We start from the raw sequence: 17,500 nt of genomic DNA on the forward strand, positions 1-17,500 counted from the left end.
CCCAGGAAAAGGTCTTGCTGCTGGGGTAACCTGAGGAGAGGAGAGGGGAAGGGAGGAGAGGAGAGGAGAGGAGAGGGGGAGGAGAGGGGGAAGAGAGGAGAGGAGAAGAGAGGAAAGGAAGGGAGGAGAAGAGAGGAGAGGATAGAAGAGGAGAGGAGAACGGAGGAGAGGAGAGGGGAAGAGGGGAGAGGAGAGGAGAGGAGAGAAGAGGGTATGAGAGGAGAGGGGGAGGAGAGGAGAGGAGAGGAAGGGAGGAGAAAAGAGGAGAGGATAGAAGAGGAGAGGAGAGGAGAGAGTAGGAGAGGAGAGAGTAGGAGAGGAGAGAGTAGGAGAGGAGAGGAGAGGGGAGGAGAGGGGGAGAAGAGGAGAGCAGAGGGGGAGGAGAGGAGAGGAGAGGGGGAGAAGAGGAGAGGGGGAAGAGAGGAGAGGAGAGGAGAGAGTAAGAGACGAGAGGATAGAAGCGTAGAGAGTACGAGAGGAGAGTATGATGTTTATTGTGTGTAGTATGATGTGTGGGTGGATGAGGTCCCTACTGTAGTCAAAGCAATTTGCCATTCTTTAACCACAGACATACAGACGGACGGACGGACGGACGGACGGACGGACGGACGGACGGACGGACGGACGGACAGACAGACAGACATTGTGGTCGTAGGAGTACACAGGAGTGTGTGTGTGTGTGTGTCTCTCTCACCTGGGGGGGTGGTGAGGGTCTTGTCGTTGTCTTGACACCAGCCGACAGGATGGATGTAGGGGCTGGTGGCATCACACCTGAGGAGAGGAGAGGAGAAGAGAAGAGAGGGGAGGAGAAGAGGAGCGGGGAGGAGAGGGGAAGGGAGGAGAGGAGAGGGGAGGAGAGGAGAGGAGAGGGGAAGGGGGGAGAGGAGAGGAGAGGGGAGGAGAGGAGAGTGGAGGGGAGGGGAGGAGAAGAGGGGAGGAGAGAAGAGGAGAGGGGAGGAGAGGAGAGGAGAGGAGAGAAGAGAAGAGGGGAGGGGAGGAGAAGAGGAAAGGGGAGAAGAGGAGAGGAGAGGAGGAGGAGAGGGGAGGGGAGGAGAGGAGAGGGGAGGAGAGGAGAGGGGAGGAGAGTGGAGGGGAGGGGAGGAGAAGAGGGGAGGAGAGAAGAGGAGAGGGGAGGAGAGGAGAGGAGAGAAGAGGGGAGGAGAGGGGAGGGGAGGAGAAGAGGAGAGGGGAGGAGAGGAGAGGAGAGGAGAGTGGAGGGGAGGGGAGGAGAAGAGGGGAGGAGAGAAGAGGAGAGGGGAGGAGAGGAGAGGAGAGAAGAGGGGAGGAGAGGGGAGGGGAGGAGAAGAGGAGAGGGGAGGAGAGGAGAGGAGAGGAGAGGAGAGGGGAGGAGAGGAGAGGAGAGGAGAGGAGAAGAGGAGCGGGGAGGAGAGGAGAGGAGAGAAGAGGAGAGTGGAGGAGAGTGGAGGGGAGGGGAGGAGAAGAGGGGAGGAGAGAAGAGGAGAGGGGAGGAGAGGAGAGGAAAGGAGAGGAGAGAAGAGTGGAGGGGAGGGGAGGAGAAGAGGGGAGTGGAGGGGAGGGGAGGAGAGAAGAGGAGAGGAGAGGAGAGGAGAGGAGAGGGAGGAGAGGAGAGTGGAGGGGAGGGGAGGAGAAGAGGGGAGGAGAGAAGAGGGGAGGAGAGGAGAGGAGAGAAGAGAAGAGGGGAGGAGAGCGGAGGGGAGGAGAAGAGGAGAGGGGAGGAGAGGAGAGGGGAGGAGAGGAGAGGGGAGGGGAGGAGAGGGGAGGAGAGGGGAGGAGAGGAGAGGAGAGGAGAAGAGGAGCGGGGAGTAGAGGAGAGGAGAGGGGAGGAGAGAAGAGGAGAGTGGAGGAGAGGGGAGGAGAAGAGGAGAGTGGAGGGGAGGGGAGGAGAAGAGGGGTGGAGAGAAGAGGAGAGGGGAGGAGAGGAAAGGAGAGGAGAGGAGAGGAGAGGAGAGGAGAGGAGAGGAGAGAAGAGGAGAGGGGAGGGGAGGAGAAGAGGGGAGGAGAGGAGAGGAGAGGAGAGGAGAGGTGAGAAGAGGAGAGAGGAGGGAAGGGGAGGGGAGGACAAGAGGAGAGGGGAGGAGAGGAGAGGAGAGGAGAGGAGAGGGAGGAGAGGAGAGGAGAGGGGAGGGGAGGGGAGGAGAGGGGAGGAGAGGAGAGGAGGGAGGAGGTGAGGGGATGAGATTGAACTTTATTGATATTAAGTTTAAGATTGAACTTTATTGTTGTTGTTAAAGACAACCAAATGTAGTTGGTGCACACGTCTCCCCCCAGGGAGAACAGAGCTCTGGGCACAGGGTCATCTATCTTCGGCGCCCCTGGTGCAGTTAGGGGTTAAGTGCCTTGCTCAAGGGCACAATGGCAGTTGTAGGCACCTTAGATGTAATGCCAGCAACCCCTCCAGTCCACTAGCTCACATCCCCCACCCTCCTGGGGTGGGGATCGAACCAGCGACCTTCCGATTGCTGGCTGGCCTCTCTCACCTCTAGGCTACCTGCTGTTCCTGTATAGTACTCCCCGCACTCATATGGTGTTAGTATGTCTACAGTGTACAGCGCACCGGGACTAAAACAGGTCTTGATTTTATTATGCAATCAATAGAATATTCTAATCAATTCTAAAATCTCCTGGAAGCCAGCGTAACCAGGCGAAAATGTACTCTCTTACTTCTGGGTAAAAGCGCTTTGAACAGCTGCGTTCTGCGCTAGCTACCCGCAGACGGAAAGGGCCTTTTCCACAGACGAGAGGACGGGGGAACATTATCCACAATGTAATTGTGTCGTCGAGAGGAAACAAAAGCGGGTTTGTTTTCCAATGATATCTCCTGTCCGATTCATCTTTCCCAGACATTGTTGTTTCGTAGAGAAACATAACCATGTTTCTATTTCGCTGCAGGCAGGACGACAGGGACGGGCTGAGCAGGGTTTATGGAGTGTGTACCGTATTATTACTGAGAGACGTCATGTGTTCAGCCTTCCTGTAGAAGCTGTTATTAGGGACAGGGAATATGATTAATAAACACCAGATGGAGTGAGACTGTGATATGATTGCTCCTCAGTAGGTGCTGTTGTTAGAGTGAATATTGGATGCTGTGATGGAGAGCCTCTACCGTGATAACAGCCTCCCCTGTAATACCTCTCTCTCTGCCTCTGTCTCTGTCTCTGTCTCTCTCTCTCTGTCCTGTCCTGTCCTGTCGTATATGTTTCCCTCTGTCTCTCTCAGGACAGTCGGTGAGCAAAAGGCCACCGGCCCGAGCTAGAGTACTCTTCCTGCAACGAATGGTGGACTGCTGATTCACATGCTTAGTATTCAAATGTATTGATTGTAAGTCGCTTTGGAATAAGGCGTCTGCTAAATGCCAAAAATGTAAATGTAAATGTAAAAGGGCAGGGGAGAAGAGGAGTGACTCCACCTCCTCCCATGGATCCTTCTCTGCAGTCGGCACAACAACCATATGCATCAGAACATCATACAACAACATCATAACAACAGCTAGCTGTCACTGACTGACATGGATGGACCGGGTCTTATTATGATCAGCAGAATTGCCTGGGTGCATGTTGTTCCTGCTTCCACCTGATTGGTCAGGAGTGCCACAGGTGACTTTGGCTGCGTTCATAAATCTGCTCTGAGAGCTCCGGAGCGCACGCTGGTTTCAATGTCATAAAGGGACCAAGTAATTTGATCGGACAAGAGGCATTCCATGAGTGCTGATCAGATTTCCAGAGCGAATTTACGAACGCAGCCTTTATTCACCAAAAAAAGCATAAATTATGATGCTTCATTTTCTAGCCAATCAAATTGCTGTTGCTGGGTAAATACCACATAGAACACTTGGCACTCTAGGTGGTGAGTGTTCCAGAACTCTTTGGCAGTTGGTGAGTTAAAGGCCGTGGGCTGTACGCTAACGCTGTAGAAACTAGACTACCACTGTCATGGTTGCCGGCGAAAAAAACGATTGAACTGTCATTCTACCGCTTTAGTACACTGGTACTCTGATGCTTTAGTACACTGGTACTCTGGTGCAGGGAATTTCTGGTTTGGACCTGGAAATTGCTAAATGACACGTTTGACGTCAGACTTAACAACTGAATTCAGACGCTAAGTATTGAATAAATGGCTCAAAATACTTGCTCTCATTTGTATACTGGAGCATTCAAGGAAACACAGAACGTCAAGCAGGAGAAACGCGAAATTTAAAACCTTTCCTGCCACCTTGAGCCTTGAACCTTGTTATATTCTCACCACTCAGCCGAGCTGTGACTCGCTTCTGAGACAAGAGTTATGAGAGAAGAGTTATGAGAGAAGAGTTATGAGAGAAGAGTTCGGAGAGTGATTTGAGTGGCTGAGGGCTGTTGTGGAAAAGATTGAAGACTGTAATTAATTCTAATAGTTTTCATTTTCTTAATTATGAATGGATCTTTAGTCTGAATACCGATGTATATGTAGCCTGATGACGGGGTGGTTTAGGGCCCAGGGCCTCAGGTTTGGGGGGGTCGTAGCTTGGCCAGGCAGGGAGGGGTGGGGTGACTGCCCCCCGGCCCCCGCTCCAAGCATAATTACTTTTTCTTGCTATGACTGATGGATAGATGATTCACTCACTTAGATAAATGTATTTTCTTCTTGTTTAAAGGCGTCTTCTAAATGCCAGAAATGTCATGTTTAGGGCCTCAACATTACCCTCCCATCCTCTCCCATACCCTCCCCTCCTCTCCCCTATCCTCTCCCCCTCTCCTCCCCTCCTCTGCCCTACCCTCCCCTCCTCTCCCCTACCCTCTCCCCCTCTCCTCCCCTCCTCTCCCCTCCCCTCCCCTCCTCTCCCCTATCCTCTCCTCCTCTCCTCCCCTCCTCTGCCCTACCCTCCCCTACCCTCCCCTCCTCTCCCCTACCCTCCTCTCCTCTCCCCTACCCTCTCCCCCTCTCCTCCCCTCCTCTCCCCTACCCTCCCATCCTCTCCCCTACCCTCCCATCCTCTGCCCTACCCTCCCATCCTCTCCCCTATCCTCTCCTCTCCTCCTCTCCTCCCCTCCTCTCCCCTACCCTCCCCTCCTCTCTCCCTCTCCCCTACCCTTTCCTCCTCCCCTCCTCTCCCCTACACCTCCCATGCTCTCCCCCTCTCCCCTACCCTCTCCTCCTCTCCTCCCCTCCTCTCCCCTATCCTCCCCTCCTCTCCTCTCCTCCTCTCCCCTATCCTCTCCCCTATCCTCCCATCCTCTCCCCTACCCTCTCCTCTCCTCCCCTATCCTCTCCCCTATCCTCCCCTCCTCTCCCCTACCCTCTCCTCCTCTCCTCCCCTCCTCTCCCCTATCCTCCCATCCTCTCCCCCTCTCCTCCCCTACCAACTTCAAGTAATTTTTTCTCTAATAGTCTTGTTAACAACACAACACAGTAGATAAACAGGTCCCGTCTGGGAGAACTAACTGTGCAGCAGCATGTTTACTTATGCTAACGAGGACTCTTCTGTCAGTCGCTGGTGAACAGACCTCTTCTTCTCTCCGCTAGCAGTCAGAGGGAATCCTCTAGCGCCATCTAGTGGCCAACTCTGCTACATACAAGAGCCGTGGCACATCAGTTTTGTGTTTGTGTAGAGGACAGTACCAGTAGTCTTGCGCGTGTGTGTGTGTGTGTGTGTGTGTGTAGAGGACAGTACCAGTAGTCTTGCGCGTGTGTGTGTGTGTGTGTGTGTGTGTGTGTGTGTGTGTAGAGGACAGTACCAGTAGTTGTAGTGCAACGCTGTACAAGCACTCCACTGTAAAGCCCCACATGTTCAGTTTGTGTAGTGACGAAGAGTCATTAGGAGTGTTCTCTAATATTTCAGCAAACACCCCCGATGTTGTAATTGTCAACGAAAACCACAGAGAGGTGCTTATTTTAGAATTGGCTGCACCTTTGACCATAGCCTAGAGGAAGCCTTTTTAACCAAAATCTTAAAATACCAACAGCTGGAGCAGACCATATCACAACTGGGTTACAGATGTCAACTTTTAGTTTTCATATTTGGCAGCCTCGGCCATGTTCATAAGTCTGTTGTTAGAGGCCTTCAAATGGCTGGTCTACCTAAGAGAAGGGCCAAACAGTTAGCAAAATATTGCTGTTATTGGTAGCTGCTCAATATGGAGAAGGCGGTGCTTCCTGTACCCATGAGCGGGATACTGTCTGTCTTATAGTATTGATACTGTATCTGTCAACCCACTGGTATCATCTGGTGTGAATAACATCCTGTGTGTGGCAGAACTGGTTGTTGGCTCAGCATTACTGTAACAGATTGTTTCCATGATATCAAAATGCACTGTTAGTATTTATGTCCTTTAGAATTGTACATGTATGTGGACATAAATAAAGCATTTAAAATGTGTGTGTGTGTGTGTGTGTGTGTGTGTGTGTGTGTGTGTGTGTGTGTGTGTGTGTGTGTGTGTGTGTGTGTGTAGAGGACAGTACCAGTAGTCGTAGCGTGTGTGTGTGTGTGTGTGTGTGTGTGTGTGTGTGTGTGTGTTAGTGTGTAGAGGACAGTACCAGTAGTTGTAGCGTCTGTGTGTGTGTGTGTGTGTGTGTGTGTGTGTGTGTGTGTGAGTGTGTGTAGAGGACAGTACCAGTAGTCGTAGTGTGTGTGTGTGTGTGTGTGTGTGTGTCTCTGTCTGTGTGTGTGTGTGTGTGTGTGTGTGTGTGTGTGTGTGTGTGTGTGTGTGTGTGTAGTACCAGTAGTCGTAGCCCTCGTCCCAGTTGTCAAAGTGCACCAGGAAGCGGCTGTCCACCATGTCGGTTACCGTGGCAACGCAGATGAAGGACGGGTTCTTCCTGTCCACCGCCTCCAGCTTCATCCCAATACGGAACCCCAGAGGAGTGACCGTCTGCAACACACACACACACACACACACAGACACAGACACAGACACAGACACAGACACAGACACAGACACAGACACACACACACACACACACAGGCACACAGACACACAGACACACAGAGACACACACACACACACACACACACACACACACAGACAGACAGACAGACACACACACACACACACACACACAGACACAGACACAGACACAAACACACACACACAGAGACACACACACACACACACAGACAGACACACACACACACACACACAGACACAGACACACACACACACACACACACACACAGACACAGACACACATACACACACACGCAGACACACGCAGACACACACACAGACACACGCAGACACACACACACACACACACACACACACACACACACACACACACACACACACATTTATAAACTGGTTTTGGGTTTAGGGGGTTGTAACATATGAGAACCATCTGGCCTAGGTGAGAGGGTTCTTCTGTGGTTCTAGAACAGTGTTCTAATGAGAAAGGGTTCTAGTGTGGTTCTAGAACAGTGTTCTAGAGAGGGTTCTAGTGTGGTTCTAGAACAGTGTTATAATGAGAGAGGGTTCTAGTGTGGTTCTAGAACATTGTTCTAATGAGAGAGGGTTCTAGTGTGGTTCTAGAACAGTGTTCTAATGAGAGAGGGTTCTAGTGTGGTTCTAGAACAGTGTTCTAATGAGAGAGGGTTCTAGTGTGGTTCTAGAACAGTGTTCTAATGAGAGAGGGTTCTAGTTCTTCTCACCGTGTTCTGGTTCTCAAAAAGGGCCTTGGGGGCGGCCTGGGCCTTGCTGAGTTTGATGTAGGACGACCAGCTGAACTCCTCGTCCTTCATACCTGCAAACAGACAAGACATTTGGCGGGAGGGAGCCTTGCATACCTTTAGGGGGTGGAGCTTGTCTACCATTAAGGGGGTGGATCTTGTCTACCATTAGGGGGTGGAGCTTGTCTACCATTAGGGGGGTGGAGCTTGTCTACCTTTAAGGGGGGTGGAGCTTGTCTACCTTTAGGGGGGTGGAACTTGTGTACCTTTAGGGGGGTGGAGCTTGTGTACCTTTAGGGGGGTGGAGCTTGTGTCCAGTCTTCTCACACCAGCCGACTGGGTGGATGTCCGGGGAGGAGGAGTTTACCCAGAAGTCATAGCAGTCGGAGTACCTGTCGAAGTGGAGCCTGACTCTGTGGCCTGAGACCTGAGGGAGAAGGTCAAACATGCATGTCCACAGCGTGTTAAACGTCACATATGCATGTCCACAGCGTGTTAAATTGACATACAATAGAATAGAATAAAATCATATAACATGATGATGACAGGATTGCATGGCAGAATAAAACTAAATAGAATAGAGTAGACTGAATCGAATAGAGTACAGTAGAGTAGTGTAGAGTACAGTAGTGTACTGTAGTGTGCAGTACAGTAGAGTAGAGTACAGTAGACAGGGTTCGACAGTAACGCCGCTTTACTTGCCCAGACCAAGTGAAACATTCGCCGGGGTTGTTTGCGCGGGCGCAGGCGCCAGACCAGACTAGATGATCGTGAGTGAAGATATTATCAAAGCGTACGCGCCTGTCGATCACCCGTAGGCTTTGATAATACCTTCACTCACGATCATCTAGTCTGGTCTGGCGCCTGCGCCGTCTGTTGTTCTTCCTGCACACAGGTAAAAATATCAGCGTGGTCGGGCTTGCGCAAACAACCCCGGCGAATGTTTTACTTGGTCCGGGCAAGTAAAACGGCGTTACTGTCGAACCATGGTAGAGTACAGTAGTGTACAGTACAGTACCGTACAGTACAGTAGAGTACAGTAGAGTACAGTACAGTACAGTAGAGTAGAGAACAGTCAAGTAGAGTAGACTAGAGTATAGTAGAGTAGAGTAGAGTAGAGTAGAGTAGCATAGCATAGCATAGCGTAGAGTAGCATAGCGTAGCATAGGGTAGCGTATCATAGGGTAGCGTAGCGTAGCATAGGGTAGCGTAGCGTAGCATAGGGTAGCATAGCGTAGCATAGGGTAGCGTAGCATAGCATAGGGTAGCGTAGCGTCCGTACCTCAGCCACCGTGAGGACACAGTACATGGAGGGGTGCTCGGGGTCGACCCCCTCCAGCCTCATCCCCACTCTGAACCCGTTCTTACTCTGGGGAAACGACTGGTGCTGCAACGACCAAAACACAACGTTACCTCACTGTAAAACACACTAACAACATCACTACAACGTTACCTCACTGTAAAACACACTGTAACAACATTACTACAACGTTACCTCACTGTAAAAGACACTGTAACAACATTACTACAATGTTACTGTCACTGTAAAACACACTGTAACACCATACAGTACCTAATATCATACCTCCTCATTCTCCCATCCTCTCTACCACTGTTTTGTGCTACCTGCAGTCAAACTGACGAATTACACTTTGTGTGTACTGTGTGTGTGTGTGTGTGTGTGTGTGTGTGTGTGTGTGTGTGTGTGTGTGTGTACTGTGTGTACTGTGTGTGTGTGTGTACTGTGTGTGTGTGTGTGTGTGTGTACTGTGTGTGTGTGTGTGTGTGTGTGCTCACCTCTTTAAACAGTTTGGTGGGGGCGGCGGCAGCTCTCTCCTGTTCCAGGTACGAGGCCCAACACCACACCTTCTTCTTCCCCCCGTAGGGAACAGCTGACAACCACATCATCATCATCATCATCATCATCATCATCCTCATCATCATCACCATCATCATCCTCACCATCATCCTCATCATCCTCAGCATCATCACCACCACAATCATAATCATCATCACCACAATCATCATCATCATCACCACCAACAACACCATCATCATCATCATCATCATCATCATCACCACCATCATCACACAGAAGCATCACAACACATACAGTAAGAACAATTTCACATGTACATACCAGAGACTATATCAATACAGGTGAAGGGACTCCAGGAGAGTATTATAATATACAGTGGAAGGGACACCAGGAGTAGGGCTGTCCCAAACGACTATTTTTCTAACGATTAATCTAGCGATTATTTTTTCGGTTAGTCGATTACTCTAACGACTAATTTGACGATTAGTCTAACGATTATTTTTTTTACTGTTCGATTAATGTATCACTTAATTTCCCCCAAAATAATGGCTGTATTGTCTCTCTCTGTTTAACAGTGTCTTTATAAAGCACTCTGGGTAATAGCTGCTGCTCTTATAAAACAAAGCAGTGTGTGACATGCACATTACTCAGACGGCCGCCCCTTTAAATGATCAGCTGATGTATGGGGGCTGTCTGTGGGCCTGCAATTAAACACAGACACCTTTAATTCGGCGACCTGCTACTACTACTACTGAAACTGCCTCTGTCAAACAGCCCCAGACACAGGCCCAATCACTGCTATGTTTAGCCAACTTGAATGCCAACATGGCCATCATGGTTTTTCCTGGCTCAAAATGAGGCGAAGGTGGTACCAGTGGTGTTTGACATCGGGGGGCCCATGAAGCAGGGCTGTCTGGGGGTCCTTAAACATCAAACACTTAATTTCTTGCATTCTGGTTAATTGATATGCACCAATTTGTGCCCTTTCTGCATCAATTTATGGTGGAAATGTCATTATTTATGTAAAGGAAAACACAATATTCAGGCACCAGATGACCATTCAAAATATAATATAATATAATGCAATATAAGGCTCTCAGGCATTCTGTACTTTCAAATATGTATTCTCCTTGAGCAGTCAACATACTATCAATTATTTCACTAGCAAAAACGAAACCTAACTTATTTGCAAAACAGCGCCCCCGCCACCACGTCGGCGCAGTGCCGCTATTGCAGTTAGAAATGCTGCTATGTTATGATTAGCTAAATTGATGCTAACGTAGCATGCGAGCTACGAGCTAGATAACGTAGGTGCGATCACCACAATGACAATAGGCTACCGTAGCTAGCCAGCTACATAGCTAACGTTACTAACACCAGAAGACAAGGCATACAAACTGTGGTGAGCTACATTGCTTGTGTAACATTAGCTAGTAGCCTCCTCCATGTTTCCACTGGTCGCAGCTATGTTGTTTATTTGCGACGCACCGACGCACATTACGCACGTCGACTCGTCGTCCCAGCCCTAACCAGGAGAGTATTATAATATACAGGTGAAGGGACACCAGGAGAGTATTATAATATACAGGTGAAGGGACACCAGGAGAGTATTAGAATATACAGTGGAAGGGACATCAGGAGAGTATTATAATATACAGTGAAAGGGACACCAGGAGAGTATTAGAATATATAGGTGAAGGGACACCAGGACAGTATTATAATATACAGTGGAAGGGACATCAGGAGAGTATTACAATATACAGGTGAAGGGACACCAGGAGAGTATTATAATATACAGGTGAAGGGACACCAGGAGAGTATTATAATATACAGGTGAAGGGACACCAGGAGAGTATTATAATATACAGTGGAAGGGACATCAGGAGAGTATTATAATATACAGTGGAAGGGACACCAGGAGAGTATTATAATATACAGGTGAAGGGACACCAGGAGAGTATTATAATATACAGTGGAAGGGACACCAGGAGAGTATTATAATATACAGGTGAAGGGACACCTGGAGAGTATTAGAATATAAAGCGGAAGGGACATCAGGAGAGTATTATAATATACAGGTGAAGGGACACCAGGGGAGTATTAGAATATACAGGTGAAGGGACACCAGGAGAGTATTAGAATATACAGTGAAAGGGACACCAGGAGAGTATTAGAATATACAGGTGAAGGGACACCAGGAGAGTATTAGAATATACAGTGGAAGGGACATCAGGAGAGTATTATAATATGTGGAAGGGACACCAGGAGAGTATTATAATATACAGTGAAAGGGACACCAGGAGAGTTTTATAATATACAGTGGAAGGGACACCAGGAGAGTATTATAATATACAGGTGAAGGGACACCAGGAGAGTATTATAATATACAGGTGAAGGGACACCAGGAGAGTATTATAATATACAGGTGAAGGGACACCAGGAGAGTATTATAATATACAGGTGAAGGGACATCAGGAGAGTATTATAATATACAGGTGAAGGGACACCAGGAGAGTATTATAATATACAGGTGAAGGGACACCAGGAGAGTATTAGAATATACAGTGGAAGGGACATGAGGAGAGTATTATAATATACAGTAGAAGGGACATCAGGAGAGTATTATAATATACAGGTGAAGGGACATCAGGAGAGTATTATAATACAGGTGAAGGGACACCAGGAGAGTATTAGAATATACAGGTGAAGGGACACCAGGAGAGTATTAGAATATAAAGCGGAAGGGACATCAGGAGAGTATTATAATATACTGGTGAAGGGACACCAGGAGAGTATTAGAATATACTGAAGGGACACCAGGAGAGTATTAGAATATACAGTGGGGTGCAAAAATGTGGGGACTCCTGGGGGGTATTCCACATACGTTGATTAGTATATTCGTGATTAAAAGGAAGGCAACTCTCGATTGGGATTCAAGCCTCAAGATCTATCTATCTATCTAGTACACTATCAAACTATCTATCTATCTAGCACACTATCAAACTATCTATCTATCTATCTATCTAGCACACTATCAAACTATCTATCTATCTATCTATCTATCTATCTAGCACACTATCAAACTATCTATCTAGCACACTATCAAACTAGCTATCAAAATATCAAATTATCTATCTATCTCGTAAAAGGTGGGAACTAATATTTCCAAAAAGACACTTGAGGGAACTGTCATTCGGGATTTAGTTTCTGCCTGTGAGACATTTTTAACACACGTATTACTTAAACCAGACCGTAAACCTGGTCGCTACCAGGTTTGTTCTGAAGGATTGGTTGCATAGCAACCAAACAGCTAATTATTTGAGGCATATTCATGGAACGGAACTCGAGCTGAAATTATCGCGAATTAGAAAAACTAGCCAGGATTGTCTCTAATTGCTCTTCTGGGAATAGGGCCCTGGTTTAAATGTCTGTTACAATTAATCTCCAAGTGATTGAAAGCAAACCGGAACACTAAATGCTACAAAGTTAAACATGACACCTTTCTGAACATTTCAAAGCAAGGTTTCTTTTTATTTTCATTTTTCAGAGTTTTTAAATGGTAAAAAAGTAAAAGGGCCCTGTGCAAAAGATTGGGAACCTTCTGGATTATTCTTTGTTACCTTTTGAGAAGATGATTAATAAGGCCCAGACCCAGGTGATTTACTCGTTAGGGCTTCAATGAGTCAGGTGAATATAATTCCAGGGTTGAACTATATATTCCTCTAAACAGTTGTCCAAGGATGTCAGAATCAAGATAGTTCACTTCCACCATCAAGGAGAAGGCTACGAAAAACTGCAACATTTCAAACTGCACCCATTTCCAGATCTGGTGAGAAATGCAACCCACACATCACTGCGAAAGAGCTGCAAAAAAGAGTTGCAGACACCGGTCTAGTTGTTCACAGGACAACAATACAGCGTACCTTAAACAACATGTCATCATTCTGCCGTTAAGATGGCCGCATCGTGAGTGAACGCGTCTCGAGCTCAAGTCTGCCTACTGCGAATATAGTAGCTCCTTTATTCTGATCCATTTATGATTTAAGTCTATTTTTAAGTTTGCCGCCTATTTGATTTTCTTGCCTAGTTGAGTTTGTTGCCTCTGCTACAATGGATAATGCCCAGATCTCACTACAAACTTTGTGGGACGCCATTCAACAGTCTAAGACGGCCATGCTGGCGCACTTTGATTCAAAAGTTGACCCCATTCAAAGTAGTCTTCTCAAGATAGAGAACTCCCAGACAACTTTGGGAGAGCAAGTTGAACTGTTGGAGCAGCGCGTCGGGGCCAATGAAGAAAATGTTATCGATGCAGTTACTCGGATTCAACAACTCGAGAAAGTCAACTCCTACCTGATAGACAAGGTCGACGACCTGGAGAACCGGAGCCGACGCTCCAATCTCCGTTTCATTGGAATCCAGGAGTCCGCCGAAAGTGGGGATATGATCGGTTTCATGCCCCGATTGATCCCGCAACTCCTGGATCAAGAGAATTTCTCCACTCCGCCGATCATTGAGAGGGCACACCGTTCGCCCACTGTTCGTCAGAGAGGCAGTGACAAACCCAGGGCAATCCTGGTCAAGATGCTGAACTTCCAGGACAAGGTGAAAATCCTACGCCTTGCCAGGGAGAAGAATAAACTGGAACACAACGGATCTCGCATCTCCATCTATCCTGACTTCAGTGCTGAGCTGATGAAGAAACGCCGGTGCTTTGATCCAGTCAAACGCAGACTGCGCGATCTCAATATGAAATACTTTTTTAGGTATCCCTGCACGTTGTGTGTTACTGTTGAAGGGAAACAGCAGCGTTTCAGGGGGACAGATTCCAATTAATACCAAATGTGCAAGATGCCTGGGATTTTCTTTACACTGAGTTCACTGATGTGGTGGACAAACATGCACCTTGGAAAACTGTCAGAGTCAAAGGTAAACATCTCCCTTGGGTCAGCCCTGAACTTATCCGTCTCTTCAGACAAAGGGACAAAGCATGGTCAACTTTCCGTAAAACAAGGGATAATGCTGACTGGGAAGTATACAGGCAGCTGAGAAATCTGAGCAAGACTAAAACCAGGAATGCAAAATCCAATTACTACAACAATTCTCTCACTTCTGATTTCAGGAACCCCAAGCAATTCTGGAACAAAATTAAATCTATTACTAATACCTCTGAAAAGCGCTCTATCAATCAAATACGAGTTGCCAATACTATACTACATGACTCTGTATCTATCGCCCAAGGTTTCAATCAGCATTTTTCCTCTGTCTGCTCTACTTTATTGTCTGAATCTACTGGCTCTCCTAATAATATCTCACCCTGCCGCAGTTCCTTTTCTTTTAGAAATGTTTTGCCAACAGAAGTTCTGAATACTATTAATGAATTAAGTGTGATCAGTTGTCCTGGACTTGATGGCATCGAAAATAGGTTTATTAAGCTAGCCTCCAATATTCTTATGTACCCACTTGCTGATTTATTCAACCTCTCACTAGCTACTAGGGATGCTCCGATCTGGATTTTTGGGGCCGATACCGATCACCGATTTTTTTCCTCAAGATCAACCGATACCGATACCGATACCGATTTTTTTTTAAATACATAACTGTAGGCCTACTGACTGGATAGCCTACATATTTTTTGCTTTTTAGACAAAAGTTTTGATCCATTAGGCACCAAGCAAACGCAGACCCATTTTTATGGCATAGTAAAAGTCTGGCCTATCACCCAGTTAGGGCCTGAAGCCCAAGTCAGTCGATATGGCTGTATAAAAGACATCATAAACGTGGCCTTCATGGTTTACATACTGTTACGTCCTCCTATGTTTTCTGTTCAGTTATCTGTCTTCCCCAGGAAAAAATAAATAAATAAAAAAAAAACGGTTTTTGCGATCGGCCATTTTTGCCGATCACCGATCGAGTCATTTGGAGTGAAATCGTCCGATTTAAATCGGTGGCCGATAAATCGGAGCATCCCTACTAGCTACCTGTGAGTTACCCGTTATCTGGAAAAGTGTTCGTATTACACCACTCCACAAGGGTGGAGATGTACTTGATTGCAACAATTTACAGACCTATATCGATTATCTGCTCTACTGCCAAAGTTTTCGAAACATTTATTTATAATCAGCTTGCATACTATCTTAGTAATAATAATATTTTATCACCATTTCAATCTGGCTTCAGGCCTAATCACTCCACAACTACAGCCCTACTTAAATTCACTAACGATGTCTTCTCTGCTGCAAATAACGGGGAACTCACAGGGGCTATCTTCATAGATCTAACAAAAGCTTTCGATCTTGTTGACCGCTATCTGCTCTTAGATAAACTACATGCTATTGGCCTGTCTGAAAATGTACTCCTGTGGTTTAATTCATACTTTCATAACAGAAAGCAGTGTGTGTTATTGAATGGAAATGTCTCTGATTTCGCAATTGAACAAAGAGGTGTGCCTCAGGGCTCTACAGTGGGACCACTTCTTTTCTCTATATATGTTAATAATTTACCGTCAATTTTAAAAAACTGCTGTGCAACTTTATGCTGACGACACTGTCATATACACATCTAAACTGGACATACTACAAATTCAAACTTCTCTTCAGTCTGACTTCAACATCCTACAAGATTGGCTCTTACAGAACAAATACTGCTCAATAAATCTAAATCTTACACTATGATCTTTGGAACTAGACAGAAACTCAAACTATATATTCCTCTAAACACACGGACGGATACACACACACACACCACACACACACACACACACGGACGGATACACACACACACACACACACGGACGGATACACACACACACACACACACACTGACGGATACACACACACACACGGACGGATACACACACACACACACACACACACACACACACACGCCAGACTCTCCTGCTGGGCCGAACTCCTGCGGCCTGCGCCAAGCCCCGCCCCCGCACCAAGCCCCGCCCCAGCACCAAGCCCCGCCCCGTTGCTCCTGGACGCCTCCCTCTTCAGTTGCTACCCACACGTTTAGCTGTGTTGCTTATTCCACGAATGCATGATCCTTATAAATTGTACCTCGTTATAAAGGTGACTAATCAGGCTTTCCAACAATATAAAATACAATATCAATTGGTATTATTAAAGGGGAGGAATAATCAACCAAAATAACGTTTCCGAACTTTTTTTGAGGGGTTTATATATGTATATGTTACGGTACATGTGGGAATACGGTACATGTGGGAAAACTAGGGTTAGGGTTAGGTGCTACGTCGACTTGGTACATGCTGGCATGTCTAACCCTAACCCTAACACTAACCCTAACACTGACCCTAACCGTAGCACCCTAGCACCTAACCCTAACCCTAGTTTTCCCACATGTACCGTAACATATATATATATGAGGGGTCCTGAGAGACCTGTCTTAGGTGTCCGTGTCTGTGCCTGTCTAAAACTCACTCTGTCTGAGGAGCGCTGCGTCTCCTCGCCGTTTCCTCCTGCCCCTCGGAGCGCCGCGGGCAGCAGGCTTCCTGCTGTCCTTCTCCTCCTGCTGACACACACACACACACACACACACACACACGGACGGATACACACACACACACACACGGACGGATACACACACACGCACACACATGGACAGATACACGCACACACACACACACACACACACACACACACACACACACACACACACACACACACACACAGGGACGGATACACACACACACACACAGACGGATATACACACACACACAGGGACGGAGACACACACACACACACACACGGACGGACGGATACACACACACACACACACGGATGGATACACACACACACACACACACACATGGACGGATACACACACACACACACACACACGGACACACACACGGACGGATACACACACACACACACTTAATTTATAACAACACAAGAATGCTCTCATCACCTCATGAAGTATCCCAATGTAATGTGTATAATATGTAATATATACTAACAATATATCATATTATATAACATATCTACAGTGGAGGGAGAAAAGCTACAATTGTAAACAACAACATCAGTAGCAGACTG

At 47.2% G+C, this 17,500-nt stretch overlaps 1 protein-coding gene across 1 annotated transcript in view; it reads right to left on the reverse strand.

The window, feature by feature from the left end:
• Positions 1-17,500, reverse strand: part of l3mbtl3 (L3MBTL histone methyl-lysine binding protein 3) — a gene marked incomplete at both ends in the record, with an annotated part of 62,882 nt that overhangs the window by 37,298 nt on the left and 8,084 nt on the right. The window contains 8 exons of the mRNA XM_080534304.1: positions 1-30; positions 695-771; positions 6,673-6,824; positions 7,601-7,692; positions 7,910-8,045; positions 8,901-9,005; positions 9,416-9,510; positions 16,883-16,970. The exon at positions 1-30 is cut by the window's left edge and continues 56 nt beyond it. Coding sequence (XP_080390430.1) covers positions 1-30; positions 695-771; positions 6,673-6,824; positions 7,601-7,692; positions 7,910-8,045; positions 8,901-9,005; positions 9,416-9,510; positions 16,883-16,970 — 775 coding nt within the window. The remainder of the gene's footprint in view (positions 31-694; positions 772-6,672; positions 6,825-7,600; positions 7,693-7,909; positions 8,046-8,900; positions 9,006-9,415; positions 9,511-16,882; positions 16,971-17,500) is intronic.

Source organism: Nansenia antarctica (assembly GCF_963989245.1).
Source record: "Nansenia antarctica genome assembly, chromosome: 6".
In the NCBI taxonomy this organism is placed as follows: domain Eukaryota; kingdom Metazoa; phylum Chordata; class Actinopteri; order Argentiniformes; family Microstomatidae; genus Nansenia; species Nansenia antarctica.